Source organism: Leopardus geoffroyi, chromosome C3, assembly GCF_018350155.1.
Source record: "Leopardus geoffroyi isolate Oge1 chromosome C3, O.geoffroyi_Oge1_pat1.0, whole genome shotgun sequence".
In the NCBI taxonomy this organism is placed as follows: Eukaryota; Metazoa; Chordata; class Mammalia; order Carnivora; family Felidae; genus Leopardus; species Leopardus geoffroyi.
The window spans coordinates 86,941,889-86,954,930 of record NC_059338.1 but is presented as its reverse complement, the minus strand read 5'-3'; the positions used below and the strand labels follow the sequence as shown (position 1 = coordinate 86,954,930).

The following is a 13,042-nucleotide window of genomic DNA, read 5'->3' as shown; positions in this document are numbered from 1 at the left end:
TTTTTTTAATGTTTATTTATTTTTGAGAGAGAGAGGCAGAGCATGAGTGGGAGGGAGACACAGAATCTGAAGCAGGCTCCAGGCTCTGTGCTATCAGCACAGAGCCCGATGTGAGACTTGAACCCACGAACTGTGAGATCATGACCTGAGCTGAAGTTGGACACTCAACCAAGTGAGCCACCCAGGCGCCCCTGACCGGGCCCTGTTTGCTTGCTTAGCACGTAGTTTGTTCTGATACTGTAAATGCCTCCTGGAGGCTATAAATAAATCTGTGTGTGCCAGGTTTTTCCATTCACAAGTAGGTTTTTGTTGGAATCAGTGTTGATAGATTCAAGTATAAAAGGAGTCCTAAGAATTGTTCAATAAAGGTATATTTACATTTTTGATGTTGTTTTATGTTACAAAACTGTACTGACAGTGTAATGTCACCTCTTTGTTCTTAGAGTTCACTCGCGTCAACATGAGTGTTCATAAAGCCTTGCAGATATTAAGGAACAAAGTGGATCTGCAGCATTTTTGTGGATATGTCACCGTGTTGAATGCTTCGAGCCGCCTTGCACACAGAAAACTCAGTGACGCTTCTGATGAGAGAGGTCAGCCCGTGGTTGGGTTCTCTGAATTAAGGTGGTTGTACTGAGTTTATTGCAATCTTAGTATTTTAAGAAGCAGGGACTCTTGTGGGGATGTCGAATTATGTAATACTTAGTGTTTTTTCACTAAGGTGAGAAAATATTCTGTGACATCATTTGGACTAATATCAGTTGTTCAGATGGAGAAAATACAGAAGTACTGACCTGGGATTAGAGTACGGAGTGGTTTTTAGGTTTTAGCCCTTTCGTTACTGTTGGCTCTGTGGTAATAGGCTTTAAATTAAGTTCCTCTGTGAAGTGATGGCTTCAGAACTTGAGTCTCTTTGTAAAGAGGTTTCCAAAGTAGAATTAACAGTTTTTTTTTTCCCATTCAGCCTTTCTTTTTCTATCAAAGGCACCACTATCTCAATGACCCAGGCCTAAAATCTTGTCTTTGCCTCTTCCTTCTTTTTTCACGCTGTCCACTTTGTTTCCACGTTCTGGGGAATTAGTCTTTAGAAGTGTCTCTCATATCCTTTCTTCTCCTCTCATTTCTTTTGAAATTCTCTGTAACTGTCCTTCTAACCTGCGTCTCAATACTGTAATCCTGAATCGCTGCAGCCATTTCCTGCCTAGCCTTCCTGGCCTCATTCTCCTCTGTCTCCAGCCCATCTTGCACATTGACAACAGTTAGTTTTCCTTTACTTTTTTAATTAAAGAATTTATTTGCATGTCACCTTCTCATGCTCACTGATTGTTTCCACTCTGGCCTAGTTTTGGCTTGTATGTGGCTTTGGTGGCCATAGTGCCAGCTCTGGTCCATGACTCTAGAAAACCTTTCAATTCAAACGTCTGTCGTTGATTGACTATATTCCCTGAGCCTCTTGGTGTGCAATCCTGAGTAGATATGATTGATGTGCTAGCCACCCAGTGGATCAGATTGGCTCCCTCTGAGTTAAATATCCACCCCAAATATGCTTTACCTTTGGCCAGAAGATGTGAGTAAATTTTAACAGTTGACTGCCACGTATCACAGGGGCATTTCCATGTTTTATTTTTTCATTCCACCAGCATTTATGGAGTACCTGCTGAGGTGCTAGAAAGATAGAAATTAGTAAGACCTAAGGAATGAAACCCTAGAAAGGGAGACAAGCAAGTGAGTCAGCCTGCCGCGTAGTGTTAAAATCTGTGCCAAAGCTTGGCATCAGCTCCATGTGCTGACGTAGGGCCGAGAAGGCATATCTCAGGCCAACTGAGCTATCAGAAAAGGCCTCTTAGAGCAGGTGAAGCTTGAAGTAAGCCTTGAAAAGTGAGGATTTGGGTACGTAAAAGATGGTTGCTGTGTATTTGGAGGGTAGCAGCCTTTCAGGCAGAGGGAATCAAGCAGTAGAGTAAGCTCATCTTGGCAGAAAGAAAGAATTTGTTGGAAAGTAGTAGAAAATGAGAGTAAAGAAGTTGGTAAGATCGGGAGATCTTGGAGGATCTTCAGTGCTGGAAGATACGAAGAGTCAAAGAATTTTGAAGAGGAATAACATAATCAGATTGCATATTTCCATGGGGATAGAAGCGACTTTGGTAAAGATCTAAGTGAAAATCTAATAAACTTATGTTCTGCCTTTTGAGTCCTTGTTTCCTTTGGCCAGGGTTTTACAACCTCAGCGCCATTTATATTTTGAGCGGGATAATTGTTTGTTTTGGAGGACTGTCCTGTGCATTGTAGGATGTTTAGCATCCCTAGGTATCAGTAGCATCCCTGTCCCCATTCACGACAACCGCATAGGTCTCCAGACATCGTCAGAGGTCTCTTGGGGGACAAAATTGCCCCCTCCTTGGGAACTGCTTTAGGCTGAAGACTGTTCATTATTCTCCATTGTCATTCCTGTTGCTGGAGTCTTCTCTTCCGTTAGAACCGAATTACTGACGACTTGTGCCGACTACTAAACTCTAACATTGTGTATGTCCTTTAATTACAAGGAGACCCTGATTTGGCTTCTGGCTCAGATGTAAATGGGAGCACAGAGTCATTTGAAATGGTCATTGAGGAAGCAACTCTAGACTCGGCAACAAAACACAACTCTGGTAAGGCTTTAAGAATCAATTTGTAGCTTTAGACTAGTTTCTGATGTTTAACTCTTCTGTTACATCATTTGGATGGCATTTGTCTGCTCTGTTTATCCACAGTGGCCTTTTAGTAAGCATTTACCAGGAAACATTTTTTTATGTTTAGAGTAACAATTAAAGTATTATAAAAACATGATCTGAGAATGACTTCAGTTGCGTTTTTCCTATGTTAAATTCTTTCATCCTGTAGTTGTCTTATGATATCTTTTTTGGGGGGAAAAGACCATTTTGAACATCTGATGAAAGCTTTGTTCCTTCTCCCCAGAAGCACGTACATACTCAAGAAAGATTCTTTCCTGTTTCAGAGATTCACTGACCTCTCTGAATCCTCTCCCCTGTTAAGCCCATTGCTGGATACCGCGGGGGTAGGAGGAATCTGAAAATTTATGAGCCTCAGTTAAGAAACCCTGGTCAGTCATAATATATGTGACTGCCTATGTGACTAACAGCTGTGTGCCCTTTGTAGCTGCCACAACAGAAGCGGATTGGGTTCCTCTTGAGCTGTGCTTTGGAATTCCATTGTTTAGTTCTGAATTAAACCGGAAAGTTTGTAGAAAAATTGCGACACATGGCCTTTGCAGAAAAGAGAGGTGAGGGTTTATATTCATTGTCATCTTTTCATTTGTGAGACTTCTAGGCTCTCAGTTGTTACATCTTATTTTCTTTTATTTCACACATGAGCATGGTAATTGCCTTGAGTATATTTGTTGATTGAATAGAGATTGCTAATTAAGGATTTTGCTATATTTTTCAAAATTAAACTTCAGCACCTCAAAAAATCTGACTTATGCAAACATTTGGGACACATGTTTTGGTTAATTTTAGTTATGTTAACTTAATTACCAGGTCTGGCGAGGTATATGAGATGATAAACCTAGTGTTTGTAATATGTATGTGTCTAGAACATTTCCCTTGTGCACTTCTGTCACTCTTAGCAAACACACGTTCAAATTATGTCATGTAAATAGTGGTTATCTATTATGGTGGAATTATAGCTGAATTTCTAAATTTTGTTCAGATTTCCATGTTTTCTAGAATGAGCACGTATTACTTCTCAGAGATGGTATGTAGGTTTTGTTTCCCATGCCTACTCTGATCTGTTGGGAGCAGTTGCTAAGAGGCAGTGTTGTGAAAGTTCTGCGACTTTGGAGCATATGGGAATATTCCTCAATCTCATTGTCTTGCTAGGGTGGCTGAGAGAGCTGATGTCCACAGGTCTCCTTGACTTCTTTTAGAAAACAAAATTGTAGAAGTAATTCATTTAATTGGCTTAATATAGTTTATCAGAAGATTAAAAGTGCTCAGTCAACAAATAATTTCAGCAGTTCTCTGAAAGTAACATACATGAGTAAAAAAGTAGAAACACTAATAACAGCTTTAAAGATGGCCACCATGATTGTTACCAGTTTACATATTTGAAAAATATTTGATTTAGGTGGGTTGATGTGTATTAAATCTGTCAGGATTTTTATCAGGATGTATTTTAAAATTACATTGGGTATTTGAAGTTTGTATCATAATTGTCATTCCTGCCTGAATTTTCGTTTAAAAATTTTTCTTTCATTTAACATTTATATTTGCTAATAGTTTAAACTCTTCCTGACAATAACTTCTCAGTTTTCGTTTTATACATGGTTTTTTATTTCAGAATGGTCTTTTCATGCACTGTTAAACTCCCTACTCTTAAAACTGGCAGGAATTTCACGGATGAGAACTACTGAAAAATGTTTTAATTTTTTATGTGATTAATCAGAATGTATTTACACATATAAGTGCATTTAAATTGCTGAAATTATTGTGAGATATTAGTTCTTGCCATTAAAATTATATTTGTCTTAAAATTTCCCTTTTTTTCAGCCTTCAGAACCTCTTACATTCCAGTAGAAAACTCTCTCTACAAGTCCTTAACTTTGTTCACTCATTCCAGGTAACAAAACCCAAAAAATCCAAATGGTATTTGCATAGAGCTTTATAGGATGCAGAGCAGTTCCATGTCATGCTCAAGTGCAAAGAGTGCAAAGAGATGTTATTTAAAGACTTTTAACTGATGGGGCGTGCGAGCGGGGGAGGGGCAGAAGAGGGTGGGGGGTGGACAGAGGATCCAAAGCAGGCTCTGTGCTGACAGCAGCAGCTGGATGCGGGGCTTGAACTCATGAACTGTGAGATCATGACCTGAGCCGAAGTTAGATGCTCAACCAACTGGGCCACCCAGGCGCCCCAGTTGTTAAAGACTTTTAAATAGGAATGACATTATTTCTGATTGCCTGTTTTAAAAAATTAGTTACTGTTCAGAAAGCAGATGAAAAAGGGACAAGCGTAAAAGCAAGACTAGTTCAGAGAATGTTATAATAGCCCAGGTGAGAATTTTTGGTAGCTGAGCTCCCCTTTTCATTAAAAATAGCCCCAAAGTTTGCATGTATCCATAATAAAGGTTGATTGCACATATATACTGTTATATCAACAAATGATATTATAAAACATACACAAAAATAGAAATTTTGTAAGGATGTAATAGTCGATAGAGCATTTGTAAGATTTTTACAGTCCCGTGCTCTGCTTTGGAGTGAGTACCCCACTTTGGAAACCACTGGCCCAGACTGGGTGGCAGGCTCTGTTGACTGTATCAAGCAGTTTGGGATACACGTTGGATGTAGACGGATTGACCTGATTAACTCAATGTGAGGAAAAGATTGAGGGTGTGGTGAGGAAGGGAAGACTCAAGAATGAGTCTCCTGTTTCTGGACTAGCTTCGTGTGTGGAGTAGGGAAGGCTGGCGAGGAATTGGAGAATTAAGGTCATGGACACGGTAAGTGTGGAACGTGTGGCGAAACATCCAGGAGCAGATGTCAGCTCGGTGCATGTTTGAGCCTGGAGTCCTGGGGAGAGGTCTGTGCTAAGTGTTATGGGAGTCTGAGAGCCTTTGGGAGCATGGAGTGTTCTGGATGCTTAATGTCATGTGAGGGGTTTTTAGAGATTGTTGCAGAATTAACTTTTTTCTTGTCCTCTGGCCTCCTAGCCTATTTTTGTTTATTTCTAAGCGCTTATCGTGGTGTGACTTGTGTCAGTCATTACCACGTACAGTAATTCCCCTGATTGATTATTGGGGATTGTGACGTAGATCTTGGCATCTCCCACAGTGCTTTGCATCCCAGAAACATTTCTCGGGCAAAGTCTGTATTTGTAACTAGCTATGTTCAGTGGTTTGGTAAAGTGTCGAATATGGGATTTTTTCTCTTCCTTGGTCTTCTAGGAAGGTGCTTCCACACTGGATGTTCACACAGAGGCCAGCTTTTCCAGTGTGCCTTCACAGTCCTCCTGTGCCGACACGGGAGTTCCGCTTCCTGCAAAGAACTTAATATTTAAAGATGGTGTCTTATCAGAGTGGAGTGGACGGTCACCTTCCTCACTTCTTGTTGCTAATCTCCATTTGCAATAATTTCGTTCCACCATGCATTGCTCACACTTTCTGCCTTTTTTTCTTTCTTAACGTAGCTTTATAGTGCCCGCCACTAAGAAGCACCCTGCTGCTACAGTGCACTTCATGCTTAACTGATGTGAAGAGATTGGGGAACATGTTCATGTTTTCTAAAGTTTTCCTCATTATTGCACCTCCTAATGCAACAAAGAGCTTTTTAGCAGCCTGCACTGTATTTTTTACCTTGAGACAATCTGCATTTCTTTTATAAAACTGAGGATATACTTTATAGGCTTTATGATGACTGTTACGTTTATAAGCAGTCACTATGAATATTGCAGTGGTAATTTTATATGTTAGTTTATCAAACATAAATCTTGTTTAATTTTATATTTTGTTACCTACTCTTTAGGGGATCACAGGAAGAGGTGGAACTCTTCCTCTGAAAAGGCTTCTTGGTACTTAAAAGTAGCAAAACTATAAAACAATAAACATCCAGTTTTGAGAGATGATATGATGGGGCATTAAGAATTTCTGTGGATGTCTGTAAATTATGTATATGAGTTGAACATTGTTGAAGGTATGTAAATCAGCATAGTTATGTATAACTTAACCTTGATTTATAAGGTCTTAACTCAGACTCTGACTATACACTGACATCTCATGAGAAGCTTTGGAAAACATTCTATTTTTAAACAACATTTATATGTGGACTTCTGTCGTCACTCACTTTGGGCTTTATATTTTCATAGAGTCTTTATGGAAAAATAGAATTTGTTTTCCACTGTTGTAACTGTGGCTGCTGCACGTTTTTACCCTCATTTATTTTTTGTTTAGTAGCTTTACCAATGAATTGTTATGAAATAGAATTTGGTGTTTAAAAACCAAGGATTGTGATTTTAGGTTAGAATTACATATTTAGAGGCATTAAGGCTATATGTCTTCTGATCAAAACACTTGGTGACAAACCTACTTTGAAGACATTCTTAGGCAATCTGGACCTTAAATTTATGTGAATAGTTTTGGAGGGACTGATAAAGAAAAATTGAGCAATTTCAAAATGTTTCTCGAATCATTAATTCTTTTAGATCTCAAATGTTAATTAGAATAATTGGAATCACTTTCTAGATTTTTTAAGTTACCTTCCTTGGGAAGTTTGTGCAGTGTTCTAGTTTAGTGTAGCTCTTCTCATAGGATAACGGTTTGCTTGTTTAAAACTGTAACCAAACTAACTGGTCAAACAACATATATCTAAAAACACTTAAAGCATTAGAAAATTTGGGAATGTTATAACCTAAACATTTTTGCTGATAATTTTTTGTCATTTATAGAACTGATATTTGTGTATTTAACATACTTGGAAATATATGCCTTTCTTAAAACTGTTAACATAACCATGCATTCAATACCATGGCCTACCTATAGAATCGAATATCTTGGAGCAGGTTACCTGTGGCACACGGTCAGTGCTGTGTTTGGGGTAAGTGCAGTAACGTTTAGTTTTCTACTTTGTCTTATATGAGGTAGAAATCAAGTGTATGTTATAAATGTTTGTCTGTAAAAGGAAAAATACATACTAATATTAAAATAATTTCTTATGACTGTGAATCACTCATTTATTTTTCCAATAATTGATATTGTACATTCCTAGTGCTATTAGGTATGTATGTAACTTACAGTTTTTCAACTGAAAGTTGTAAGTATTTCATTTGATCAGGGCTCTTTAATCTCATTTTCATTTGCTTTGTTTATATTAACTGTAGTTATTTTATTTATTCCTGTATTAACAATCTAAGCCTACTGTAATGACATGTACACTAATAAAGAATCGAATAATTTGTAGTTGTTGGCAGTGAACCCAGTTGGTGGTTAATTGAAAACTTAAAATATGGGAGTGATTTGCTGCTATATTACCTTTGAGAGAATAGAGGAAGAAATAGAACCTAACAGTGATCATGAATTTTAGGGAAAATACCGGAAAACATGTGGACAATTCTGATTTCTCCGGTGAATGGAGAAAGTTCTGATTCCCAGCTGGAAACCTCTCATATGTTTAAGGAGGGAGAATCTGCTTTGTAGAGCTGTTAGTAAAATGTGAAAGCTGCTTTTGTGCTTTGCTTTATGAACTTGGCTTTGTTTCATTCATATGTTAACTCACGTAAAGATGTATCTCCTAAATCTTACAAGTTTTGATCCAGTTCAGCAACATGTTAAATTTTAAATACAGACTTTATTATTTGCCAAAGAAGACTTAACAAAGAATTCTAAAGTAATTTCATTTGGCTTTGTGCTACCTCCCCATTCGATTCCCCCCTTAATGTAGCTTAAACCATGGGAAATGTTCTTTAGAAACCAAGAGAAAACGAAGTCACAGAGGACATAGAATTTAGCATGGTCCAGATTAACCTCTCAGGTGGGTCTAAAGAAATACAACTTTATGTCATTTACAAACATACCAGGTTTTCTTGATTCCTTTCTTTCTTTCATTTTAGTATGTAATCAGATGATTTTGTATTTGTTTTTTTGGGGGGAATATTACTTTTCTTTTACTTGATGTATTCAATATTCTCTGCCATTCATGTTTCTATTTTATGTTCAGTGTTTCAAATACAGTTTGTATTTAAAGATATTAAAGTACCAAAACTGTAAGTGAGTACAGTGGACTGTTTTCTGGTATGATGTTAATATTATACAACAAAATGTATAAAGTGTTGTCAATTTGATTATTGACACCTTATAATATGTTTACAATAAACTGTGGTGTTGATCAAATTACTGTGGACATGTGTATATAATCTGTACGTCCCTTTCTCAGTATGAAATACAGCACCTCAATACTAAATGCTTTCAGTGCTGTGGCTTTCCTACATGTTTTTTTTAATGACCTTCTTACTTTAGAATAATTTCAGATTTATAGGAAAGTTGCAGAGAGTCCAGAGATGTTTCTTCTCCCCTTCCCCACGCTTTCCTTAAAGTTAACACCTGTGTAAACTATGGCATTTATTTGTCAAAATTCAGAAATTAACCTTGGGACAGTTCTGTTAACTGTGTCTACTACGGACTTTATTTGGTTTCTGTTTTCTACTAATGTCTTTCTGCTGTTCTAGGAGCAGTCCAGGACACCACACTGCATTCATTTATTTAGTCGTTAATGCCTCCTTTGTCTCTTCCAGTCTGTGACAGTTAGTCTTTCAAGACCTTGACACTGTGAACAGTACTGATTGGTTATTTTGTACAATGATCCTTAATGTGGGTTTGTCGGACGTTTTCTTGTGAGTAGATTTGAGGTTATGCTTTATCAGGAAGGAGAGCACAGAGTTGATGTGCCCTTCTACACTGTATAATATCAAGTACATGATGTTAGTAGGTATTACCGGTGATATTCCTTCATTGGCTAGGTTGGTGCCCACTAGGTCTTTCCACGGTATTTTTTCACTTTCCGTACTTTTTTTTCCTTTTGGAAGTGAATTACTAAATCTAGCCCACAGTCAAGAGGAGGGGACAGTATATATATTATTTAGCATTTTTCTTAAAGAAAATTTGTTCCTCTTTCCTATTCATTTGATACTTTGTATTAATATGTGATTGTGGCAGTTTATTTTCTACTTTAGATTAAAATCTAATACCGTTGTAATTTACTGGGTGAATTATTTCAGCTTTGGGACTCTTTGAGGTTGGCTCCTAAATTCTTTTGACATGCCCTTATTTTTCTAAGACCATATTTTTACCTTTTAGCACTGCCAAGTATTATCTGAGTGTCATTCCTAGAATTAGCTATTTCTCCAAGAAGCCCTCGTTTCTTTCATTGGAGAACAGTATTTTTTTTTTTTTAATGTTTATTTATCTTTGAGAGAGAGACAGAGTGCAAGCTGAGGAGGAGCAGAGAGAGAGAGAGAGAGAGAAAGACATAGAATCAGAAGCAGGCTCCAGGCTCTGAGCTGTCAGCACAGAACCCGACGCAGGGCTCGAACCCACAAACTGTGAGATTTTGAACTGAGCTGAAGTCGGTCGCTTAACCAACTGAGCCACCCAGGCATCTCTAGAGAATGGTATTTAGAAACAAAGATCTGGATGTTGGATGTGCTCACTGCTACTGCTGCTGTGGTTTTTCAGTGAAATGTGCTAAGAGATGACAAATATGCATACTAACCAATGTACAGTACACGTCTCTGTAATTATTTCTAGATCTGTCTGTATATATATTAAACATTCAATTATACTGACTCTCAGCCAGCACTACAAGGTTTTGCCTCCATGTTTATTTGTAACTTTTTTTTCTGAGAGTGAGAACCCTGACTTCTTTATCTACTATTTATTTGCTTGTTGAACCTTAGAATACTTAAAAAGTGGTTTCAGAATAGTTAAGTTGTACCCCTGTGAGAAAAATGGACCAACAAATGGAATTCGGTGTTCAAGTCTTGTCTTGTCCTTAGCTTTACGGTATCTGCTCAAAGTACTACTTTCCACAGTAACTTAGTTCAGCTCCCTTTATTTCCCACTTTCTTCGTTGAGGTTATGTCATACGTTCGTGAAGCAGATTACTTGTCACACTGCACACCCCACTTGAGGTCTCTTGACATCCCTGTTGGGTTTTTCACACCATAAAGTCCACTCTGCATGAGCGTTGACAAGTTTGTGATTATGTACCCACCATCTCCGTACTACCCAGGGCAGTCCCATCACCCTAAAAATTCCTCTTTGTACTCAGCCCCCACCCCACCCCACCCCTCACAACCACTTACCTGTTTTCCATTCCTATAATTTTGCTTTTTCTGGAATGTCAAGTAAATAGGTTGTACAATTCATAGCTTTTTTAATCTGGCCTCTTACAAGAGCAATGCAGAATGCATTTTAAATTCATGGTGTCGTGCAAATCAATAAGTAGCTTGTCCCTTCTGTTGCTGAGAACTTTGCTGGGTGGATGAATCAAGATGTGTTTATCATTTAATGGTCATGTGCAGGTTCTTCATAATAAACATAATTTGGTTTGCCAGGAGTGGGTTTGTTAACTAACTCATTTGGTAAGTGTGCGTTTAATCTTATAAGAAAGACACTGCCACCCTGTCTTCCAAAATGATTGCAGTTTTGCACCCTGCCAGCGGTGGATGAGAGTTTCCGTTGCAGTGGTAGCTCTTTGTGGCTGAAATACTCATTTCCCTGAGGAAAAATGATGTTGAGCATCTCCATCTCCATATGCTTACTTGCCACCCATATGCCTTCTTTGCTGAAGGGTCTGTGCAGATCAGTTGTCCGTATTTTAAAAATTGGGTTTTGCTGAGTTTAAGAGTTCAGTATATTATTTTGAGTACAATTCCTTTGTCAGATGTGTTTTGCAAATATTTTCTCCCACTCTGACTTGTCTTTTCATTCTCTTAATAGTATCTGTTCAAGAACAAAAGTTTTTAATTTTCATGAAGTCTAGCTTTTTTTTTTTTTTAAGGGATTGTACTTTCTGTGCTGTTACCTAAAAACTCCTCATGAATGCTAGGTCATGCAGATGTTTCCTGTTTTCTTTTGAAAGTTTTATAGTCTTATGTGTAGGTCTTTGACCCCTGTTGAGCTCATTTTAATATATGGGGTGAGGTGTATGTCAAGGTTTGTTTTTGCACATGAACATCCAGTTCATAGAACACCATTTCTTGAGAAGACTTCTTTCCTCATTGACTTGCCATTACACCTTTATCAAAAGTCAGTTGATAGGTCTTTAGATTGGTCGTTGCCACAGGTAGAAATGGGGAGTGAGTGCAAATGGGCAGACAGCATCTTCCTGGAGTGCTGGAAATGTTACCAAAAAATAATTGCATTGTACACTTGAAACAAGTGAATTTTACTATATGTAAGTCATACTTCAATAAAGCTGTTTTTAAAAAACCAGTTGACATTTGTGTGGGTGTGCTTCTGGGCTCTCTGTTCTGCTGCACTGATTAATGTCTGTCCTTCCAATGCCACACTGAAATTGGATAGTAGGAGTCTTCCCCAACTTTGTTCTTTTTTTTTTTTTTTTTTAAATTGATTTTGGCTCTTTTAGTTCTTTGCCTTTCCATATCAATTTTAAACTCAGCTTGTGAGTGTCTACACACAAACTTGCAGGGGTTTATTCAAAGTTTTATTGAATCTATAAATCAAGCTGTGGAGAACTGACACCCTAGTCAATATCTGTCCACTTATTTAGAACTTCTTTTTTTGGTCACTGTTTTACAGGTTTCAGCAGACATGAACTACATCTTCTGTTAGATTTCATAAGTACTTCACTTTTTGAGCTGTTGGAAGTTTTTTAATATTTCAATTTGAAATCGTTCATTACTCATGTATAGGAATATGACTGACATGTACATTTTGGGCTTGCCAAGCTCACTTAGCGAATTTTTTAATAGGTTCTTGAAGATTTTCTACATAGATGATTATGTTGTCTATGAATAAAGACATTTTATTCTTTCTAACATGTATGCCTTTTATTTCTTTTTCTTGCATTATTTCACTGGCTTAACACTACCAGTGTGATACTGAATAGGAATTGTGACAACAGACATCCTTACCTTGCTCCCCCATCTTAGGGGAAAGCATTCCATCTCTAGCTATTAAGTATGATGTTAGCCACAGGTTTTTTTATTTTAAAAAGTTTTTTTAATGTTTATTTATTTTAGAGAGAGAGAATGAGCTTGGGAGGGGCAGACAGAATGGGGGACAGGATCCAAAGTGGGCTCTGTGGGCAGTAGAGAGCCCGATGAAGGGCTCAGAACTCACAAACTGTGAGATCATGACCTGAGAGCCAAAGCCAAATGCTTAACCCACTGAGCCTCTCAGGCTCCCCTTAGCTATAGATTTTTAAATAGATGACCATTAGGTTAAAGAAGTTCCTTTCTAGTTCTACTTAGGTGTTTGTTTTTTTTTTTTTTTAATCATGAATACATGTTGGATTTTATATGTTTTCACTATC

General features: G+C 37.7%; 1 protein-coding gene across 1 annotated transcript in view; it reads left to right on the top strand.

Annotated features, from left to right (window-relative positions):
- FAM91A1 (family with sequence similarity 91 member A1) overlaps window positions 1-8,877 on the top strand; it is a 44,981-nt gene extending 36,104 nt beyond the window's left edge. The window contains exons 20-24 of the mRNA XM_045453742.1: window positions 444-593; window positions 2,544-2,648; window positions 3,157-3,280; window positions 4,548-4,617; window positions 5,941-8,877. Of these exons, the coding sequence (XP_045309698.1) occupies window positions 444-593; window positions 2,544-2,648; window positions 3,157-3,280; window positions 4,548-4,617; window positions 5,941-6,126 (635 nt within the window). The 3' untranslated portion in view covers window positions 6,127-8,877. The remainder of the gene's footprint in view (window positions 1-443; window positions 594-2,543; window positions 2,649-3,156; window positions 3,281-4,547; window positions 4,618-5,940) is intronic.
- Window positions 8,878-13,042: the final 4,165 nt, after the last annotated feature.